This window comes from Equus asinus, chromosome 22 (genome assembly GCF_041296235.1).
Source record: "Equus asinus isolate D_3611 breed Donkey chromosome 22, EquAss-T2T_v2, whole genome shotgun sequence".
Lineage (NCBI taxonomy): Eukaryota > Metazoa > Chordata > Mammalia > Perissodactyla > Equidae > Equus > Equus asinus.
The window spans coordinates 53,940,604-53,963,153 of NC_091811.1; the positions used below are offsets into that span (position 1 = coordinate 53,940,604).

A 22,550-nucleotide genomic window follows, 5' to 3' on the forward strand; every position below is an offset into this window, starting at 1 on the left:
CCTTTGCGGCCACAAAGCGCTCCTGATAGTGAGTGGAATATGCTGCCCTTGCCGACTGCAGCGGCCTCATGGGCCTTCATCTGAGCTCCTAATGAGGGACCCAGAGAGTTATCCCCTTCAGGGATCTCCTCGCTTTATTTTTCCAGGTGCCTCCTTCTTGCTTATCTATCAGCAAGGAGCAGGGGAAGTGCCTGGCTCTGAGGGCTCACCCAAAGCCCCCAGCTTTCCTCCCAGGAGAACCCGTCTCCCTATTATCCGGTCTTGTTGAGGAGCTGGGGTGTTCATGCCAGGAAGAGGACTCAGAAAGGACACGATGGTGTCTTCAAAGATCTGGGCCCGAGAAAGAAGTTTCAGGGGCCTCTCTTTGGGTCACTCTAAGGACCACAGCTGTCCAGCAATGGAACGGACCCCGGGAAGAGAGTGGGAATGACCACCTAGAGCCTGCATGGCCCCCCAGCAGGGGTGCTATCTGGAGCTTTCTGTACGGGGCAGGGCCTGCGTGGTGGTGACCTTGATGTTGCCTTTTCAACAGTGGGAATCTCTTCAGGCAGCTGGCAGTTCCTGCAGCCGAAGTTTTTCTCCTGGATGAGGTTGCCTGCCCCATCCTAGAGGTCGAGCCGTGGAGCTGCCTCAGGAGCTGGCACATTGGCTCTTCTCTGCCTGGGAGAAACTCTCCCCTGTGCTCCCTGGGGTAACACACCGTGCCCAGTGATGAAAGCGCAGCAGCCCCTGAGTTTCACGCCTGGCACTGTGGGCTGTTCTGCCTCTTTCCTGGCCACCTCAGGAAGCCACTCAGTCTGGGGACAGGAGAGACCAGGCCTTTATAGCTTAGGTAGTCCTGGCGGTGTGAAATGTTAAAAGATTATTCCAAAAACAAACATCTGGTAGCTGCCCAAGGCAGGACTCTGATACTTTCTGTAACTAAGCTGGGGAGCCCTGACCCGTTTGGATCAGCCAGAGGTGGTAGACAGACAACTGTGCCCGCTGATGGGGAGGAAAAAGGGGGAGCCTGTGAGCTGGGCAGCAGGATGGATGGAGCCTAGGCCTGGGATGCTGCCTAGGAGGGTCTTCCCCTTACACAGTGTTCTGCTCACGGTTCCTAAGGCAGCAGTGGAAGCTCCTTCTCCAGGACCCTGTCTCCCAACCTCCCGGCAGGGCCTAGCCCAGGGCCTGGGAGGGCATCCTGCAGCGGTTTCTCGTGGTTTTCTAAGCCAGATTGCATGCATTCTCTGTAGCAGAGGAGCAATGGTGGCAGCAATAGTAATTGCGACGGTAAGTAACGAGAAGAGTCAGCACTGATTGTTTACTTCACGTGTGCCAGGCACGGGGCAGAGCAAGGATTTCTAGTTTAACTCTCACGTTACTAACTTCACTTTGCAGTTGAAGAAACTGAGGCTTAGAGATGCTAAAGAACTTGCCCAAGGTCACTCAGCAATTAAGGCAGAGCTGGGACTGGATTTCGAGCATGTCTGGTCTCAGAGTCCAGGTTCCTGACCATCACATTACTTGACAGAGATGAGAGGTAGAGCCAAAGATGCCCAGACTTTCTGATGCACGAGGCAGGCACGGCAGCCGTGGTCTCTGAGTCCCTCCTGCTCGTGTTTCTTTTATGTCACTGAGACGAGTTGATGACACGAGAAGGGGAGGTTGCGCCTGAACTGGGGGCTTATGCAAGGTCGTTGCTCTAGATTAGACACCACTCTGGGGTTCAGAGAGAAAGTCAGCCAAAATGGGGATGGGCAGAGGGAAGAAAAGACTCCCTTTCACACCAGGCTATTTTATTCTAGAATCCCTATGAGCTGGGCCTTCACTAAGGGGCTCCAAGGGGAAAGAAACACGGTTCTGGTGATTTGAGTCTCCTGGGCCAAGCTTGCACCTCTGCCGCCTGGTGAGTGTGAGCCCCAATCTGCCAGAGGAGCTGGACCTCTTACTGGAGACGTCAACCAAAGAGCAGGAAAGGCATGAGGCTGGAGCTTCAAGGCTGGAGAAGACTGAGGGAAAATAAAAAGTAGGCTTTCAGGTGTCCAGGAAAATGCTGCAGAATGAACTGAGCCCACTCACACCCAGAAGTCACAGCCGGGGAGAGCCGGGAGTGGGCAGGGCTCCGGGCACCCTTTGTATTCGTTCCACAAGCACGCAGTGGGTGCCTCCATGTGCCGGGCCCTGTGCTGGGGGCTGGTCAGGATGGGGCTAGTGATGGTGGTGATGGTGATGATGGCCATGGTGGTGGTGGTGATGCAGAAGGAAGAGGAGAAAGTAGAGGGGAATTTCCTGATGGCCGTGCTGTGACCGTGCCGCACACAGGGGCCCCTCCTGACTGATTCCTGGGGAATTTAATTGCAGGGAATTGTCCATGGCCTCTGACAGTTCCAATCTTCACTGTGTTGGCTACCCTTCAATTAGTCATCACACTCCACACCCCAGTCCTTGAGTTTATTGGACTAATGAGTGTCCCAAGAAGGCCTGAAGAAATGGTTCATTCAGTAAGTGCAGTCATGTGTCACTTAACAACAGGGATACATTCTGAGAAGCGTGTCGTTAGGCAATTTTGTCATTGTGTGAACATCACAGAGTGTACTTACACAAACCTAGATGGTAAAGCCTACTACACGCCTAGGCTATATGGGACTAATTTTATGGGGCCACCGTCATATATGCTGTCCGTCATTGACCAAAATATCGTAAAGCAGCACGTGGCTTATAAGATTGAGTGTGTCCTGTGTGTACTGCTCTACCCTAGACAGACAGAGAGACATCTAAGACACTCTCCTTCCCCTCAAAGAAATTCAAACTGGAAGAGACAAAATATAAGCACACGAAAGCTGTTTTGCTGTTGTTATTGCTGTAGTTTAACTCCATGTGCCTGTATGGGAGTCTGTGTTGAAATGACTGATTGAGACAAGGCGTTATTGAAGTTCTGATTTTTAAAAAAACTTAGGATAAAATACTTCGGGCTTTTGGAGGTGGGGGTTGGGAACTGGGAAGTGGGCTGGACTGGTCAGGTGCACAGGGCATCTGAGAGGCTGTGAGCCGCCCAGGCGATTGCAGGGGAAGGTTTGACTTAGGGAGTAGAGATTAATGGGAGAAACATGTGGAGTTGGCCAAGATAGTTCCCTTCTCCTGGCAGATAGTGTGGAATCATGTGAGGTCCTGGGGGAAGAAATTTCGAAGAGCCAGTGCTTTAGGTTAAAGAACGTGTACCCAGGGAGCCACGAGGGAGCTGAGCCCGTATGCACCATAATCTCCTGCCATCTTGGTTAAGGATACTCCTGGAAGGTAAGAGTCCCACTCTGCAGAGTACATCACACTGGAGGTAAATAGAGAGAAGTGCCCCGAATAATCCCAAATGGACATAACCAAAGTCGTGTCTGCTTGGTTTGAGAATGGATCCTGAAGGTCACTCTTCTCTAGTCCATTGGCCTTCTGACTACCCCTGGGCACAGCTGAGGGAACCAGCGTTCCGTAAATCAAAGTCACTGATGGAGAGAGGAAGAAGCTTAAGGGATTCTTGAGTTGGATGAGACAAGACTTGGAGGCAAACCACAGCGTCTCAGAGTTGGAAAGGACTTGAAACTGAGTTCTCCGATTTCCCTTTGAAAATGAGCTCAGAGCTGAACCCTAATGCTCCCTGCCTGTCTAAACCAGTTTGAAAGCAGCCTGTTCATCCGAGTTAGCTCTCTCAGACAATAGAGTGCATCTACTTTTTCCTCATTCTCTCCACACCCCCTCCCCACACCCTTCCTGACATGTAGTTCTCTGGGTCCTGGAGAGTCAAGTCCAATGTCAGAGGGGTATGCACCCAAGAGGTGGGGCAGAGCCCACTGCTGCTATCTGGGGCTCTAGACACAGGGCTGGGGCAGGGTGGGAGAGATGTTGGGGGAGGGGAGCAGAAAGTCCTGTGTTAGGAAGAAGGACTGACTTACGTACTGTTTTGTAGGGTGACCAACTGTCCCAATTTGCCAAGGACTGTGGGGTTTTCCAAGACATGAGACTTCAGTGCTACAATCTGGACAGTTCTGGAAAACCTGGACCATTGATCACCCCCAACATGACCCACCCTATCGCAGAGCGCAGAGTACCAGATTCTCCAGTAGTTTGCAGGGGTCACTGTAGTGACATCTCCCCAAGTCTGTAAAACTTGAATACTCCAGCTGTTCGTCCCTCCTAGTCCCTGTCCCTCCACCCTTGACACACATATGTTAACATGAATTCCCCAGATTATTAAGAAAGCAGGTAGCTGGATGACGTGAAATTAAATTGAATTCCACTTTCCTTTGTTGCACGCCTGCTCTGTCATAAGCCCCCATGCTGGTGAAATCCCAGACAGGCGGTCGCCATGGTCGCAGTTCCCATTTCTTGGCGCCACATTACTGTAGAAGACGTTTGCAGCAAGCGTCTATTTATTAAAACTTAGCAGAGGGTGTTGGGTGACCTGAACCCTGGCAGTGGTTCCCTTATCTTTGCTAGTGTTAGAACTTTCCACCATGCTCCTCAGTGTCACTCCACAAACACCGTCCTCTGGGTCCAGGGCCTGCCCCAGGACCTCTCCTCAGCATTAGCATCTCTTCCATCTGCCTGCTGCAGCCCAGCTCAGGAGGGGCACATCCCATCCTTCCTACCTCAAGGGAGAAACGTCAGAGAAATTCAGCCAAGTGGCTGCAGGGTTCACATGGCACCTTTGTGCCCATTAGAAAGAGGCACCCCTTCCTCTGGGCAGATGCAGCCCTTCGCCTGGGCGCACAGCTGGATTTCAGTCCCCACTTGCCCCTCCCTGAGCCCTAGTGCTGGGCACAACCCACGTGGCCCTTGGGGCAGCCTGGGTGGCTCGCCTGAATCTCGAGGATAGGCTCTCGTTACAAAGGTGAGTTGGAGCCTCTGGCCAGAATTCTCCTTCCTCCCAAGGGGACGGTCATCAGCCTGGCTTCCCCTGAATTCTTGCTTACTTCTCAGGGCTGGTTGAGCTCTGTCTTCTGGTCCCCTGGACCTTTTCCTCTCCGAGCCTTGGGGGAAAGTGATGTTCCCCTGGCTACCACCTCACCAGGGCCCCCAGGGCTCTGTCAACAGGAGCCGCCTTGCCCAGCTGCTCTCTGGCTTGGGGAGCTGGAGGCCAGTTCTCCATTTCCCCAGCCTGAGTGTCCTTCTGCCTTCAGCCCATCTGGACTGCATCTCGTGGAGCTCCTTCATTCTCATTTCTTTCTCTCTCCTCCTGCTCTGGCTCCTTGGCTGTTAGGACTGGACAGACACCCAGGCCTTTAGTGAAGATCAAGCCTCTTTAGTTCTCTTTCTTCCCTCTTTTTAAAAAGAAAAGCTCTCTGCACTCTTTACAGCTCCACTCCACCTACCTAGTCATCACACGGAGCTCTCCCCTGAGCTCAGAAGCACAAAGCTGTGTCAAGACAAGCTCGGTCTTGCTCCGGGAAGGCATATTTTCTTCCATTTCCTCATTTCAAAACACCGGCGGGCCCCCACTCCTGTATTATTTCATCCATCTCCTTCCCTCAGACCCCTCCACCCACAGCCACGTCTGGAAGAAGTTGCTAAGGCATCTGCTGACCCCCAGCCCCTTTACTGCATGATTCTTCTTTTGAAAGAGAACAGAGAGGCTGGGAGAAATGCCTTAATCTTTCGATCGTGACTGTGAGGTCTGATGCTCAATCTGCCTCTTCCTCTCCCACTTCCAGAGCAAACAGGCCTGGCCGCGCGGCAGGCTGTGATTAAGCCAGTCATCACTAATGACATGCTCGCTATCTCCCATCAGAGCATCGTGCAGCCCTGCCCAAAGAGGAGGGAGAAGCCCATCCCCACCCCCACCCCCACCCAGTCCCATAGGGAGGAGCCCGAGTGGTGGGCTGGGCTTGGGGGCACCTGCCTGAGGGGTGGGAGTAATGGCCATCCCCCTGGCCTGTGCCCCCGTTATAAGGGAGCCTGCAGGGCCCTGGGGACAGGAGTTAGCAACCGGGCAGGAGAAGGGAAGAAACACCCAGAAGGAGAGAGAGAGAGAGTTCTCAGAGGAACCCCCTTGCAGCCAGGCAGGGCTTTACACACAGCGCAGGTGGGGCCGGGGGAGGGAGTGCTGAGGGATGGGGGCTCACTCCCAGGACCCCTGAATCAGCACCAGATTCTCAGGTGCCCGTGGAGGAAGAGTGGTCTGAAGGCCCCCGGTCCTCTGACGGGACTGTAACGCCAGCATAGAGGACAGGTCAGAGAGGACAGGGAGGGGAGACAGGAGATGGGGCCTGGGCAACACGGAGGCTGGGGCCAGCCTGGGCATGTCTGGGAGCAGAAACGCATCTCCTCCAGCTGGCAGCTCCGCGGTGAGCACAGAGCCATTCAAGATCATCCCACAGCCCCTTCGTGGTTGGGAGGAAGGTGTGGTACCTGGAGCTGATGGCAGAGGGCAGTGTGTGCACAAAATACAGGCACCAAAGAGTTATTTTTCCTGTCTGGAAATTAGCCGTTGGTGACTGGCTGGCAATGTGCTCCGGTGAACAGACCCAGTGCCCTCCGGCCCTCGCTCAGCCCGTCTCAGCCGGGTCTCTGGGCACAGTCCTGCTGTGGATCGACGGGTCGTGGACCTGTGCACAGCCAGCGAACACAGGAGACCCCATGAACATGCGTTAATTATTAGAATAACAACTGACATCTATTGGCTGCAAACTGTATTCCAGGCACTGTGTTACTTCCATTACCCCTTTTCATATTCTCACCTCTCCTCCAAGGTGAGAACTTTGTCAGGGAATGAGGTGTCACAGCTGGAAGCATGGACTCTGGAACTGCCATTCAATTCCCACCTCTGCCATTTACTACCCATGCGATGTCGGGTGGGTCATTTAACCCCTCATGACAAAGATATGCATTATTGTAATTGCACTTTATAACAATAAAACCTAGAAGGTTGTTGGGAGAATTCACCGAGTTGCCAGACATAAGATGCTTAGAAGAGTTTTGCTGGGAAGAGAACCCCGGACAAGGGAAGCGCTCCGTAGAGGCCAGATGGTATCGACCCCACTTTACAAGGGCAGGATCTTGCCCTGGGCCACAACTAGCCATTCGAAGAGCCGGGATTTGAAGGCAGGCCTTTGACACTGAGCCAGTGTGCTAGACCTGGGGGGCCTTGCCTGAGACCATCTGGCCTATGCCTGTCATCTGAGAATCCAGTCTAGCATGTGCCCCAGTTTGGTTGATAAATTATATAAACTGCATACAAACGGATGCATAGCAAACACAATTTTATTAACACAAATGTGTCTCTTCATTTGCATGCCCGATCATCAGGACACACGTGTGTACCTTGAGCTCTTTCTCTCCTGTGAGGGCGGGCTAGACTAAGCTATGCATTTCTGCAGCAGACTTGTATTGAGCGCCAACTGTAAGCTAGATTTGAGGACCCAGGGACAGATGTGTGCAGCTAACACAGCACCAGGAAAATAAAGGACCAACTGTAATACAGATTGGGGATGATGCCATGGGTGTGTGGGGCTGTGACTTTGGGCAGTGCACGTAGCCATCCGGGCCTCGCTTTGCACCCCTGTAAAGTAGGGGGACGGGAGAGTCGTTGGGCGGCAGCTCTAATGTTCCTGCTCATTTAACGCTTGATGAGTTAACAGCATCCACCCAGAGGCACCAGAAGACATGTGAACATCGGAGGTGGCATTTCAGCTGAGCCACAAAGGATGGGCGAGCTTTCAATAAATGTGGCATTGAAGAAAGAGATTGGAAAATCATATTTTCGAAGGTCCTTGTATGTGAAAAGTCCTGGCCTGCTGGAAGAAAGGCTGCAGTGAAAGGATAGGGAACAACGTGGAGGAGAAGGGGCCAGGGCACCTCAAATGCCCCCCTCAAGTGAGGCTTGTCCTTGGGAAGTGGTCTTGCCCTTGAGGACCCGGTTCCCTAGCACCGTGCTCAAGCCAACGCTGCTAACCGCCCCTGAGAAGCCATACACGCTTGCAGAAGCACGCGTGTGCCTCGAAGAGCACCCCGGAATCCCCTGCTTCTTACTCCACCAACTTTGCTTCGCGGCGTTCATCACTGCTTGACAGCGTATTCGCGGTTTCTGTTAGCTGCTTATTTCACTCTCCCCGTCCCGCTGGACCGTAAGCCTGTGAGCACAGGTCTGTGCCCGGTCGTTCACCCCAGTGCCCCCAGTGCCTGAGCAACGCCCGGCTCACTAAAGACTGGTCAGTGAGCCCCTGCCGCACGCACACAACAGATACTGATGCCTCCACAAGCATATATACATGCAGGTCACAAACTTTAGGGTGGAGAAGAATTGGCTGGAGAAAGAGGAAAGCAGGGCTATTGTCAGGGAGCAGGGTTGGGGTGGGTCGGCCGGAGAGCGAAGAGATGAGGAAAAAGAAGGACCAACCACTCTGGCAACAAGAAGCGGCTAGTGTGTGTCAGTGGGGGTGCTTTTGAGAAGCCACGCTGAAGCGCGAACGCCTGACAGTCCTGGCGTGACTTGGCTCCTTGCTCACAGCGGTGGGAGCCTCTATAACGGGTGACAATGCCCGTCTCACAGCTGCCACGTGGAATCGGCACCCCGGTGCAGGGGACGCACCGAACCTGCCAGGAGGCACCTCAGCAACAAATCCTGGCTGTTTACCAGGAGCAGCGCTCACCCAGTGGCCACCTGGCCAGAACCAGACGGCCAAGATCCATGTAAGGCCAGGGACCCAAGGAAAAGCAAGGGTGAGACCCGGAAAAGTCAGACAGGACAATGCAGATATGACATCCTAGGCACAGATTCAACACTGAAACTCAAATGGCACTGACGCTTTATTGTGGGAGAAGCAGAGAATGAGACATGACCCCAACCAGAGGACAAAGAGAGCCCCTCGGCTGTGAAGGCCCAAGAAAGGCACGGGGACAGAGGGGCTGCACCTGGCTGCAGGGAAGCATCCTGGGTATGTGTATCATGTCTGCACCTGGGGGCAGTGACCCAGTGAAAGGTGGCCAAGGAGGAGCTCACCAAGGGTGCCCACAACTGGACTTCCCGCATCAGAGCGTCACCCACTGAGGACAACCAGGAGAGGTGATGGGACTGGGAGTCTGGTGACGGAGGAAGCACTTGCTGACTTGGGAAGGGGACCCGGGGTGGAGAGGAGGAGGTGGCCGTAGCTTCCTGCTCACAGAGCCCCCCGCCACCTGCCCTTCATCGGGAGGCCTTTTTGGTGGCACAGCTGCTGCCCGAGGCTTTGACGAGGGGATCGTTGAACTCGCTGCCACAGCTGCCTTTGGTTTTGACATCTGGCGCCGCGGGCTTGTAGCTGTAAGTGCTCGAGGCACCAAAGCCCACAGTGAAGCCAGCGCCTCCAGCCCCAGCGCTGGTGCTGCTGACGACGGCTGGAACGAGAGAGAGGACCCTGGATCCGTGGGCCCTCCTGGGGCACCCTGGCCACTCCCTTCGTTCTCGCTCCTGCTCTGGCTTCACGGGTACACAGATGCTCTCTGTTGTGTATTTTTAGTTTACTAAGAGATTTTCATCAGCACCGACCACTTTTCATATACTTGGCCCTGTGCATTTGACCTTTTCCTATGAGTCTGTGTCAATCTAGCAATATCAGGCTTTAAGGCTCTGTCAGTGAATTTCCCACGAGTGGGGCCAAATGGAGACAGGCAGTTCCCGGAGGCCTTCAGGTGCTGCTAGAGAACAGGCCGCCGGGGTATCCCTTCCTCTCCTAACAGTACCTCCCCTGCACGCTCGCAGGCTTCTAAACCCAGAGGAGGGGCCTCCAGCTGTCTTGTCCCATCATTGCACCATTCAGGCTCCCCTCAACCCCTCTTACTGACATTCTGGGCCTTTATTTTGGTCTGGCCTCAACAAAAATGGAATGTAGCCGTTAAGCCTGATTCTTACAATAGACTCTCGGATTATACACTGTTGGGTATCAGCCAAACTTTCTATAGGTTACCCTTTTGTATTTCGTATTATTATTTTTCTCCATCCACTGCTTCTCCTTGCTTACTAAAGCCAGCTCCCTCCTTGTGCCCCTAAGCACCCCCTGAACCCACTCTGGCGTTCTGACTTCTCTTTGGTGTCATGGAATTAGAGGGGCTTACACTTCTGGTAGGTGGCCAAGGGTAGAAGCGGGTCCCGCAGGTACTTACAGATGCTCACGGAATTGGGGTATTCACCAGACATCCTGAAGAGGGAGAAAGACAGCCGGTAAACTCCCCATAAACCATCACCCCATCTGTCCAGGGGGCCACCTCTGTGAATGAGCCTCTCCTCTCAGAACGTGCCACCTCTCACCCCAGCCCAGCCTCCTTTCTTCCCACACACCCAGGGGGCCTCTCAAGAAATGGAGAACTGAGATGACAAGTCTGCTACAAGGAGTCAGCTCGCCATCAAAGAGGCTGTGGGATTATCTGATTATCCGTGTAGGATAATTGGGCCCCCGCTTCCCTCCGGTTATGCCATTGGTCTTAGACAATTAAGAGGAATGAGCTCACATCCTCACTGGGCCCCAGCTTTGCCAGAGCGACCATGAACTTAGAGGACTCTTGGTGGCCATCTGGTCCCTCCCCTCACCCTTAAGAATGCACCATGAGGGGCCAGGGATAATCTGTTTCTCAAACGTCGCTGACGTTCATACTTCCTCTCCTACCACCTTTTTGAGATTTTTACCACTTAGTCTTTCTTGTTGTCTAAGTTTGGTCTTTCTTACTGCACCATGTCAAGCCCACTCTCTCTAGTTTCACCTCAGTGGGCCCTCAACAGAGCTACACAGCTTGTTTTCAGTCTTTCTGCTAACGCGGAGACATAACTGATCCAGACAAAGCTATCTGCTCTCACCGGCACTCCTCGCTCTCCAGCAGCTTGCGGTAGGTGGCGATCTCCATGTCCAGGGCCAGCTTCAGGCTCATCAGCTCCTGGTACTCACGCAGCATCCAGGCCAGCTCCTCCTTGGCCTGATGCAGGGCGGCCTCCAGCTCCTCCAGCTTGGCCTGGGCGTCCTTCAGGGCATTGTCGCCCCGCTGCTCAGCATCAGCGATGGCCATCTCCAGGTTGGAGCACTGAGGGGCAAACAGATTCAGAGCTTTGAGTCAGAGCACGGTTCTGAGATCTTGCTCAGACGGCCTCCCCTCATTCAGTCTTGACTGACAGTAGACGCTTTGAGGTCCTCCTGGTTTCTCCAGCTTTGGACATCACTGGAGGTGACTGTGTCTTTGCCCTGACTCCAGGTATCGTTCACCCCAGCTCAGGCCCTGGCATGTGAAGGATGAAGCATCCTTACCATGGGAGAGAGGAGGGGAAGGAGAGAACGTGGGCAACCTGGGACGTGGCCTCTGCCCTCCCCTCCCGTCTGTAACATCAGCTGTAAGATTGTAATGCCAACCCTGAAAAGTCTCCGGATAGCTGGCCTTAATTCTGCCCCACAGTGCAAGGCTGTCTTGAAAGATCCTGTAAATTGTGAAAAAAAATGGGGGACTAATGAAGTTCCTATTAATAAAATGTCTGTCGATTAAATCTGCCGCACTGAGAGTCTCTGAAGTTCCACAGAGAATCATGCTATCTGGCATCAGCCTCACTTTTACATAACTAACAGGTCTTACAAGTTTACCGAGGTCCGGCTTCTGGAAATAAACATGTAACCTGCAGGAGGAAACTGCAGATGGGGCTCTGCGTTTGCATGGTGGGAGGGCTGCTCCATGGGCTTCTTGAGCCTTGGGGTCTTAGGTGTATGTTCCGGTCGCTAGGCTAAGGTTTGGGTGGGATCTAAGTATCTGGCTTCTCTTTCTGGGATGTCCCCTTCCTCTGGAGTCAAATTTGCTTCACCCCAAGGAGAGCAGCTGATCCTGAAGCCAGATGGAATTCTAGGCTCTTGTCCAGCTGGTGCCACTCTCCTCTGCCAGTTGGGGCCCCCAGCCAGAGCGTTCTGGGTGAGCAGCTCACACCATCAGTGGAGACACCTAGAACCACCTAGAACCCAGCTGCCCAACCACGGAAAACCATGCCCCATCCTTGAGACTGTGGAGGTCTAATTATTCATGGGATGGCAATAAACTCTGTGCCCTGAATTCAATCAAACTGCCCTCCATTCTTTTTCACTACCCAAGATCCCAAGGGTGAACCTGGGGGACTCCAAAAGCTTGGGTCTTGTGAATGTGGTGTGAGTTGAGAGAATACAAAATTTGGGCATCCTTTGAAACAATTATCATGTGAATTCTGGGGCCACTGAATGCCAAGAGAGTCTGCATGTGAAACTGTGGGCTTCTTAGGTGAGGGGCCAGAAGGGCAGGAAGGCACCTCAGCTGAGGGCCCTCAAGAGAGGGACCACGCATCAAGAGTCATCCACATGAAGGACATCTTCCCTGACCTCCAAAGCATGGTGGCATTCTGATCGCAGAAAGTCACTTTCTGGTTCACGGTAATAGCCATGAACATGTAGCATTTTATCAGATAAACATTGTAATCAGATACTGAGGTAGCTACAAACACCTTGATTTTCTTTCATTTATGCAAAACTTGAGTAAGTAAGAACACCGTGAGCTCTCATTTCTTTCTTCTTCCCGTGGCCATGAGCCTACTGCACAGAGGAGCTCTGTGTGTACATGTATGTGTGCATGTGTGTGCAAGGTGAGGGAGAGGGCGGTAAGGGGCAGGGCAGGGTGATAAGGCGACTTAACTTGTCCAGGAAGCTGAGACCTTACACCCTCACACGGGCCTCCACAAACTCTGGGAAACGCACGGGTTTGCACGGGAATCACAATCACGGCCCCAGTAAGGCCCTTCCAGGGGGTTCCCGGTGCAGCACCCCCCACAGCACAACCACAGGGAAGGGCAAACACAGAGCAGAGCCCCAGCCAAGGCTACGGTGGGGGCTCTTCCTTCCCCACTCTCTTCTGAAATCCACTGCCGGACCCTCCTTCCTCCAGCATGGATTCATCATGTGAAACCTCCAACTAGCTCCTTTTTACCTACTGCACCGGGTCTAAACTCTACTGCCCAGCTTTGAGGGCGTCCATAATCTGCCCCTTGCTACCTAGTGGTGTTCTGCTCCCTGCCACCCCACCCATCGTGGACCTTCTGCTCTGGGTAGGTGACTCTCCTCCCTGTACACATGCCAGGCACGTGCCCACCTTGGATCCACGGCTCCTGCTGGTCCCTTCAGTACCCCTTCCCCTCTCCATGTAATCCCACATCCTGCAGACAGCCTCACTTGGGTCCTCATTCAGCTCGAGCCCGCTGGACTCCCACAGCACTTACGAGCATGCCGTCAGTGGCGGGACGCTTCACCCTTCCATACGACTTTAGACCGAGCTCTCTTCATGAATTATAAATGCCCTAAGGAGCGACAGTGTCTTACCCTTTTTCCATAATTGGTCTCATACCACTTGGTGCTCAATGAACCTTGTCAGCTGGTTCATTTCATAGAACCCACCTGCTTCTTTACGCTCCCTATCTCTGAGCGGATCCTCTGGGTCAGCCGGTTGAGCTCCGAGATCTCGGCCTTGGTGAGTTTGAGGTCATCCCCATGCTGGCCTGCCGTAACCTGCAGCTCCTGGATCTGAAGTTCAGTGACAAGAGAAGAGGAGGACAGGACACTTGGGAATTTACCTCTTAAGTGTGTTCAGCATGGGGAGGCGGGTGGCTACATGCTGTTCTCATTATCCAAGCTTTGTAGACAGCAGCGAAGGAGGGAGGGAGGGGAGAGGGAGGGAGGGAAAGAGGGAGGACAAAGGTCGAGGAGAAAGACAACCCTTTCCTTCTGGAGAGGAAGGCCCTGCCCCAGTTCACAGCATCCTTGTGTTCTCAAAAGTGGCAGCCTTGGTGGAGTTCGAATTTCCTGTCCTCATTTTGACAATGTTGGAAACAAGAAGAAAAGCCAAGATGTACAGATTACCCACAGAAACGGTGTCAGAGTCTTATCAGAGTTGTGGCTGGTGTGGCCTCTACTGTCAGCAAGGGCCATGGCAGGGGAAGGGCCAAGCCCATATACGTTCCCAACATGTGCCAAGACTGTGGTTGACCTCCCTGGACCAGGGGGAGGCATTTCCACAAGGCCCAACTCCAAGATGGAGGCCTCTGCCCAGCCCAAGTACACACGCATGCACACAAACAAGCACATACATGCACACACGCATGCATGCATGATGAGCTGTGGTCACTGGGCCTCCACACAGCTGACACTCCGCTCACCTTGCTGTGGTACAGCGCCTCGGCCTCCGCCTTGCTCTTCTGGGCGATCTCCTCATACTGGGCGCGGACCTCGTCAATGATGCTATCCAGGTCCAGGTCCCGGTTGTTGTCCATGGACAGGATGACGGACGTATCACTGATGTGAGACTGGATCTGAGCGATCTCCTGGGGGGCAGTTAGGGGAGAGGAGCCATTTAGGGTTCCCCTGGTGGGAGCCCATCTCCTCATCCTCCTTGGCAAATCCCCCACTGCCCCTTTCTGCCCTTCTTTGGGGTTTGAGCCCTGCCTTCAACCAGTGTCTGCCGGTGTGAGATGAGCGCACTGGGCTTCTAGCCACAGGTTGGCTGGCCCTCTCCACGATGCATTCGGGACCTCCCCCACCCCCATTCCACGCTCTCTGCAGCAATGGCCACCTTCACCCATAGGACCGTCTGAACTCCTTACCTGGCCCTCTGCGCCCTCCAGGGAGTCACCAGTGACCTTCCCTGCTCCAGGCCCCTCAAGCTCTAGCACAGCTCGGGCCTCTGACCCTCCACTCGTTCTGCTCCGTCAGGCTGGATCATGCCCCTCCCAGCACCCACGTAGCCTCCCTTATCTTTCTGCAGGACGTGTCCCTGACAGCTCGGGCAGAACTCGCGCTTCCTTCCTCTGCAGTCCCAAAACTCAGCTACGCGTGGTTTTCCCTGTCGGATTGTGAATTCCTGGAGGACAGGGGTCATTTCTTCTCCATCACGGTCCCATCAAAGCCCACCTCATTGTTTGGCACACAGTAGGGCCTCAGCGAATGTCTGCCGCCCTGCGTTGAAAGACTTCTCTGCTAGCCTTTGGTCCACACAACCATCCTGGCCAAGGGCCAGAAGGCACTTGGAAGAGGAGCAGACCACACAAGTGAGGTCAGCGAGGTCCTCACCCCTTCATAGAGGCACCTGAAGAATTTGATCTCATCCGTCAAGGAGTCCACCTTGGCCTGGAGCTCAGCCTTGTTCATGTAGGCAGCGTCCACATCCTGGGGAGCACGGAGAGGGGCTAGCTGCCTTTCCTCCCTCCCTGCCACAAGGAGCCCCAGGTCCCCTCCTCGACCCCCTCCCCTTACCCCATGCTCCACAGGGAGGCCTGATCCAGGAGAGCAAACCAGCTAATGTGCAGCGGGATGGCCACCCTGGAGGGCAGCAAAATGCCTGGAGTTTAAGCCCCCAGCCAAGGGACTGAGTGACCCATGGGGTCTCTTTCCTCAGCCTACAAACATCACCCTGCCGGGTGCTCAGGGGGCCCTCTAGCCTTCTTCCAGCCCTTCCTGCTCCCCTCTTACCTTCTTAAGCACCACAAACTCATTCTCAGCAGCTGTGCGTCTGTTAATCTCCACCTCGTACCTGCATGGGGCAAGAGAAAGGAGAAAGCATTGCCACTGGGATAATTCCGTTCTGCGAGCACTCACTGAGCAGTTAGCGCTCACCCCTGTGCCGAGAACTGCAGAGCAGCGTCCACAAGCTGGGGTCCACGCACCCCTGGGAGGTGCATAGCCTCCCTAAAGGCGATGAGACAAGGACAGGTTTGAAGGAATCACCTTCCAGCTCCACAGTTCAGAGGCAGTCTGCCCTAAACGGTATCTGCCTGAGGACGCACCAGGGATGGAGATGTCAGGCGGGGTCTTCTGTCCCACATCCCTTCACAACGACCCCCTCCCGTGTGACAGCAGGAAGACACACCCCCTCTGCCATCTGGCACCTGAACACGGAGCCTCCCTCCAAGGCACAAAAACCTTCCAGGCACCAGACAAAACACCATTCCCACCTTCCAGCTCCACGTTATACCTGTTTCTTAGACATATTTCTGTTCCAGGTGAAGCAAGGTCTTAGAGATCAGGGGTTTGGAAGAGGCTGAGATGTTCTTAATACAGACATACTGCAGAGCAGATTGGGGGGGCGGGTAAGATTACTTAATCCCGTTTAAAGACCTCGCTCTTCCATCTCTGTGCCACATTAGTGAAATGGGTTATTTAAAATTCGACTGGAACACTTTCTGAGATTGACAGATTTTTCTAGTTACACCGGATGAAACACACGGGAGACAGTTTGTATAATTTATCTCAGATTCCACATGTTATTCAAGAGATAATTGAAAACTTTTTATCACATTATGTTATGGGATAGTTGTTTCTGTTACAATCTTTATCTCATATTATCTTATAAAATATTCAATATTATCTACCTCCTATTAGCAAAAATAAAAACATACGTTAGTTATCAGACCATTTAGTTTTTAGCAGTTTATATCTTTCTATTTCATAAAATACGTAGAAAAAATTTGATGATGATGGCTATCAAAATTAATGACACTAGTTTGTCACATATAATTTTTCATTATTTACTTCTAGAAACCAAACACTGGAGTTCAACACACACACACACGTTTACTAAGAAGACAACGCATTTATAGTACTACTGACTTTATAAATAACTTATAACTTAGAAACACATTACAATGCACAATTAAAATTTAAACCACAAGAAAGTGTATATTGATTTATTTTATAACATGGATGCATTAGTTACATTCGATCTACATCACTGTAATCTTGAATGTTTTCAGTAATCTACTATGCAAGATATAGTCCTCAGTTGATTGCTGAGTGGGTTTTATAATAGTTCCCAAAGTGCATATTCATATTTTTATTTGAATTTAGAAATGAAGAAAATTGGAGTTCAAACAAGGAAAGGATCAAAATTTACAATTTTTACAGCAGAGCTTGTTCATTAACTTTTTAGATAAACAATGGTGGGTATTCAATTGCCATGAATATATACGCAATTGGATACATTTAAACGATTTGATATAGCCGTTATAATATTAAATAGCAATATATATAATATGCATGAAAGTATGTCTCTGCAACTACTTAAATTTATGATAAATAATTTTATATCATTTTTTTAATTGTGAGAAGATCTTTTACATTGTGAGTTTTAAGTAATTATTTTAGAACGTCTATGAGAAAAATCTAGAAGACCACTGCCACGGGGTATACAATGGTGCTTAAGACACACAAATTGCCTCTCCTCTGGAATCTCATAGTTTCACAAGAAGGTAAATACACGGAAAATTCTAACACAGGCATGACGTATGATCTCTTATATCATGGGAGAGGTACCCAAACAGCGGCTGAGGACCCACAGGTGGGAAAGATTAGTGATAAAATTAATTTTTAAAAATAATAACAAAAGCAGCCCATATTTCTTACACCCCTTACTACATCCTAGAACACTGCGCTAAACTCTTCACCGACATCATCCCTTCCAATGCCCACGACGGCCCTACGCAGCAGCTTCTATTATTATCTCCCAATTCTGTGAACGAGGTGAAGCCTTGGCCGAGGTCATAAAGCTGGTCAATAGTGAAGCTGGATTCATTCTCAGTGTCTAGAAACACAGCAGATTTTTGAGTATTGATTTTGTATCCTACAACTTTACTGAATTCCTTTATGAGTTCTCATAGTTTTTTGATGGAGTCTTTAGGGTTTTCTATATATAAGATCACGGGAGCTTTTGACATATCGGCCTGGGCTTCCTGCTAATTTGAGAGGTGGGAGCACTGAGGCTGGGTGCTCTGGAATATCATCTAAAGAAGGGATGTGGAGCCCCGGGCTGGTGGGAACTGGCCAGACCAGTTATACTGAATTCTGAAATTCCATTAAGCATGGTAAATTGAATCCAGGTGCCCCGCTGATACAGCTTACCAGGTGGCAGGACAGGTATCTGATTTTTCCATATCTGATTTTTATAAATATTAAAACTGAAGTTCACAGATGACCAAGAGACTCAATCGTGGTCACTTGACTAGTGAGTGGTAATTCGGGAACACCTGGCCTTTCCAGTCTGAAAGGCCCAGAGACAGCACGGCCCCCAGATGCCCCTGACCTGGACATCTAGGCTGTGCCTGGCAGCCCCCTCTACTTCCCAGAATCCTGCTCAAATTTCCATTGGGCTCCAATTTCCATCTTAATTCCACTCAATGTCAATTCACACCACATTCATATCCATGGACTGAGGGCTCTCCGAAAATGTTCTTTAAGCCTTCCCCCAAATCTGTGTGCCTTCAGAGGCCAGGGGCCATGTCACCTCCTCCCTCAGGATCTCCATGCAGACTCAGGCCAGAATTCTGCTTTGAGGGAACTGCAGAATAGGGATGACAGGCAGATTGAAAGAGGAGCAAGAGAAACTGCTCAGCTCTGACCATCTCTACCCCTTGAACAGTGAAAGAAGTCATCGATCCCTAGAAATCTTGGCACCTAGAAACTTCCAAGACCACACTGAGCCTGGATTTATCACTCTCTCCCCATTGGCTCAACTCGGAGGCAGAAACCATCTCTGGTTCCATGTACATTCTCAATTGTTCTCTTTAATGGTGGGATTCAGCAACACAGATATGCCGCAACATAAAGGTTTTTAAAATTCATTTTTGCATAGCTTTAAGATTTGTTCTGGGATTGGTGGGGTGTCTCATGTTCTGGAAACTCCCATGGAAAACTCACTTAGGAGGAGCTGCAAAGCTATTTGGGTTGTCCATCTGGTTTTGAGAAAATTCTTTTCACCCCATTCCTATGCTTCCAAAGTTAAAAATTCAGCACACCATTTCCTAGGCAGTTCAGAGCACCATTTGAGGTAGATCTTTTCTCTTCCTAAATCTCATCCCATCTGGATCTCTCTCCTCACCCTATGCAAAGGGAAATAGCAATGGAATCAGCACAGGATCTAAGAAGGTAAAAATGCTGGCTCCAAATGGAAACGTCACTATAATCAAGACCCTGTATTCTCTGCCCCTCTGCTCACCTCTTCTTGTAGTCCTCCACCACGTCCCGCATGCTCCTCAGCTCCGAGTCCAGCCTCACCCGGTCCCCGGACAGCGTCTCCAGCTGCTTCCGCAGGTTGCTGATGTAACCTTCCAGGATGGGCTCCAGGTTGTTCTTGCAGTTGTTCAGGTCCAGCTGCTGCAGCAGCTCCCACTTGGTCTCCAGCACCTGGTTCTGCTGCTCCACGAACCGCACCTGGAACCCAAAGGTGCTCATAGCCCCATGCTGTTGCTTCTCAAGAGAGGGGAGAGGGCCCCAGAAATCAGATGCAATCATCCTGAGGTGGGGGTTGGGGGCAGGAAAGAGCAACATCAGAGAGTGGATTCAGCCAGGCAACATGCCCACCTGGGTCTCCAAGACAAGAAATAAGATCCAGTCTAAAAGAAACCAGGAAGTGCGTTTAAGCAACGCCCTGTCTGCCACCCTGAGTTACCACGTGAGTGAGGTAGCTCCTTTTGCTAGAAATGCTCGTGTTTTCGGAGTGAAGGGAAATGGGAAGCAGGAGAACAGTGGCAGGGGCTGGCTCTGGAGGGCCACACTGGCGGTTGGCATTTCTCTTATAGGCAGTCTAAACTGCCCTTCATGGATTTGTTTCTTTGGTTTTCAAAGTGAATTATCACATCTTTACAGGTTTATTTCCTACTGGACCAAAGGTTTCACGTTTTTGGACTAAATAGCTTCAGGTCCTCTGCCACCCACCCCTTCCTCTTCTCCCCTGTCCCTCTAGCTTAAGGGAGAGAATGAAATAAGCCAGGGAAGAACAGACCAAGGGGAGGAAATGGCTGTCTTCTGGGACAGCAGCCCTGCTCCTCTCCTCCAGCCGCCTCACCTCCTCTTCCCCAGCTCAGGGGTGAGGGACACCGGCTAGTCGCCTCTCCCAGCAGCTCAGGCACCTTTCCTAGCCTCCCTCTGTCCTAGTTTCCTCGTCTGCAAGGCTGACCATGGGCTGATAAATGAGAGCCACTTGGAACAGCACCAGGCACTGAGGAATGTCAGCCATTATTCGTATTATGTCCCTTGTCACTCATGGTCCAGACTTTCTGCCCCAGGGGTGAGACAGGAGAAGCCCAGTCCTTGTCTCCTCCCCATTCACTGGGGTCACTGTCTCTGATTCTCCAGAGACAGCTTCCCCGTTACTCAATTTCTGGGCATGCACACACACACACACACTACACACACGTGTAACCTGCCATGCCCTCCTTCTGAACCGTCTCCCTTCAGCCCCACCCTTCAGTTTCCTGGCTCTTTTCTCTCACTCCTCTAGAAACCTTCTTGGCTTACACCCTTACCCCACTTCCCACGTTCCAAGTCCTCCCCCATTTGCCAAGCATTGCGTCCTGTGACACCCCTGACCTGTGTCCCTCTAATGCCCCTGTCCTGAATGTGTGTCCCCATTTCCTTGTCTGATATTGAGGGCCCTCAGAGGGCCCATTCCCCACGTCTCCTGCCCCTGACATGTTCCCTCCTTTCCAAGAGTCTTGTCCTGGCAAAGAAGGAATGAAGCTCCCATTTATAATGAACTCCCGAGTGTGAGCCAGGCAATTTAAAAACAGCCAGTTCATCCTCATTACAACCCTCTGGGGCAAGAGGTGCTCTTGGGCCCATTTTCCAGATGAGGAAGGGGAGGCTCAGAGAGGATAACTCGCTGGACCAAGATCCCGCGCAGCTGTCAGTGGCAGGGCCAGTATCCTGTGTACACTGCTCACCAACGCAGGGACAGGCAGGTGCTGGAGGACCCACCCTGTCGATGAAGGAGGCGAACTTGTTGTTCAGCGCCTTGATCTGCTCCCGCTCCTGGGCGCGCACCTTCTGGATCTCGGGGTCCAGCTCCACGTTGAGGGGGGCCAGGAGGCTCTTGTTGACGGTGACCTGAGGGATGCCACCGGGCGGGCACACGGAGGGACACGCGGGCCCCAGCCCGGCGCTGCCGAAGACCGTGCCCACGAAGCCCCCCAGGCGGCCGCCGCCGGGGCCCGCGGAGTGGCCGAGCGCGTAGGCACCGGGTCGCCCGGCCGCGACGCTCAGGGCCAGGCGCCGGCCGCCGCCCGGGCTGAAGAGGCTCCTGCTGCCGAAGGCGGCCGGGCCCTGGACGCCGGCCCGGAACGAGGCTGCGCTGCCGCTGCCCCGGCCCGCGATGACGGCCGAGCAGCCGCTGAAGCCCCGGCGCTCGGCGCCCGCGCAGTAGCGCAGCTGGCGGCTCATGGCTGCGGGCACCGCGCGGCGCGGGGAGCAAGAGGGGCGCGGGGCCGCTGACTCGCCGCCCTCGCTCGCCCCTTAAATAGCCCCAGCGCGGGGCCCGGCAGGCTGGAGTCAGCCTAATTTGTAGGTTGAGGACATCTTTTAGGCCACATGGGGCCTCTTGGGTTCTTCGTCTAGGAAATTACCATGCCCTGTCTGAGATTTTTGTCTCTTCCACCCTGAACGCCCCATGCATCCCCCATAAAAGGCCCAGACCCTTTATTTGCTTTGCTTACCTCCTGCACTGTAATAATTTGGCTCCCTTATCTCCACTTGCTGCCCTGCAATTACTGGGGTTATCACTGCCAGGATCTCCATGGAAGCTTCCAGCAGGTCTGGCCTCTCTGGGGGTGTGTGTGGGAGGGTGATACAGGGAGCAGATGTCCAGGCAGGTGCTGCTTCAGAAGGACATGAACAGGGTCAAGAGGATTCCAGAGAATCATCCGTAGCCTGTCCTGGCTGCGTCCCCAGGCTTGAGGATGGCTCTGTCCGGAGTCCTGGGAGGCAGTCGCGAGGGTGGAGATTTGTGGCCCTTCTGCAGGGAACTCTTAATCTGTTGGGGGAGGCTGGGCACAGTGATGGACTGAAGGCCACTGAGAGCTCTGGCCACGAGTGTGAGGCCCCAGTTAAAATGTTTCTCCAGGCGGGAGTTTCTGGACCCAGTGGGGGAGATGCCAGCTGGGAAGGAGGGAAGAAGGCAGCCTGGGGAGATGACACAGGAAAGCTTTAGGTAGATGTCTTTCCTTGTTTTTGTTTTGCTTTTTAGTGGCAGAAGAGGATCATTCATCCAATCCAAGGAACCTTGATCAGGACATTTGCTCCCCTGGCGTCTCTGATTCTGGGTCGAAATATGACGGACTCTTAGGAACAGGTCAAGAAGGGCCAAGGAAGGCTCCTCGGATCTGAAATTAAGAACTCAATTCTAGAACTTCGTTCCATATGAGCTCAGAAGTATCTGTGTGCGACATAACCCGATTTTGTTTTCCCCAACTGAAGTTGCCTTCAGCTCTTCCATTCCAAAGGCAACAGCCCCTTCCTGTACTGCCCCTTGGGCTTCCGGGCGGAGTTCTATTTCACTGCTTTTATTGCTCAGCCTGTCTGAGTCCTGGGGGTGGGTCCCATTCCCCATCAGATGGACAGGTCCCTGTGGATTACCCTTCCCTCCCCTGCTCTGCCTGTGCTCAGACCAGGCCTTGGTCCCAGGGAGATTCAGAATGAATGTGAAATAGATGGGTGCTTGAGATGGGGCTCGTTGATGTGTCCTCAGTTATACCCTGGTGACTGTGCTCCCCTGAGACCCTCATGGGGTGGCCGGATGGTACC

The 22,550-nt window shown here is 52.6% G+C and overlaps 1 protein-coding gene across 2 annotated transcripts; it reads right to left on the reverse strand.

The window, feature by feature from the left end:
• Positions 1 to 8,758: 8,758 nt before the first annotated feature.
• On the reverse strand, positions 8,759 to 21,475 carry KRT72 (keratin 72). 2 transcript variants are annotated; one of them, XM_014847476.3, is made up of 9 exons: positions 20,730 to 21,475; positions 18,970 to 19,184; positions 15,453 to 15,513; positions 15,054 to 15,149; positions 14,144 to 14,308; positions 13,386 to 13,511; positions 10,796 to 11,016; positions 10,108 to 10,142; positions 8,759 to 9,342 (listed from the first exon to the last, which is right to left on the reverse strand). In XM_014847476.3, exons 1-9 carry the CDS (start codon positions 21,189 to 21,191, stop codon positions 9,152 to 9,154), a joined length of 1,572 nt encoding a protein of 523 aa, XP_014702962.2. In that variant the 5' UTR covers positions 21,192 to 21,475; the 3' UTR covers positions 8,759 to 9,151. The 2 variants fall into 2 exon arrangements, with proteins under 2 accessions (XP_014702962.2, XP_044611700.1); XM_044755765.2 differs by having other exon boundaries at positions 8,765 to 9,342; positions 10,060 to 10,142; positions 20,730 to 21,254.
• Between the last annotated feature and the right edge of the window lie 1,075 nt (positions 21,476 to 22,550).

Bases quoted from the DNA above. Each gene is read 5' to 3' on its own strand.
- KRT72 (XM_044755765.2), bottom strand. From the start codon at position 21,191: ATGAGCCGCCAGCTGCGCTACTGCGCGGGCGCCGAGCGCCGGGGCTTC. The intron at 15,514-18,969 runs GTGAGCAGAGGG...TGCCCCATGCAG, and splicing joins GTGGAGGACTACAAGAAGAG to GTACGAGGTGGAGATTAACA. The intron at 14,309-15,053 runs GTGAGGACCTCG...ACTGCCCCCCAG, and splicing joins TCAGGTGCCTCTATGAAGGG to GAGATCGCTCAGATCCAGTC.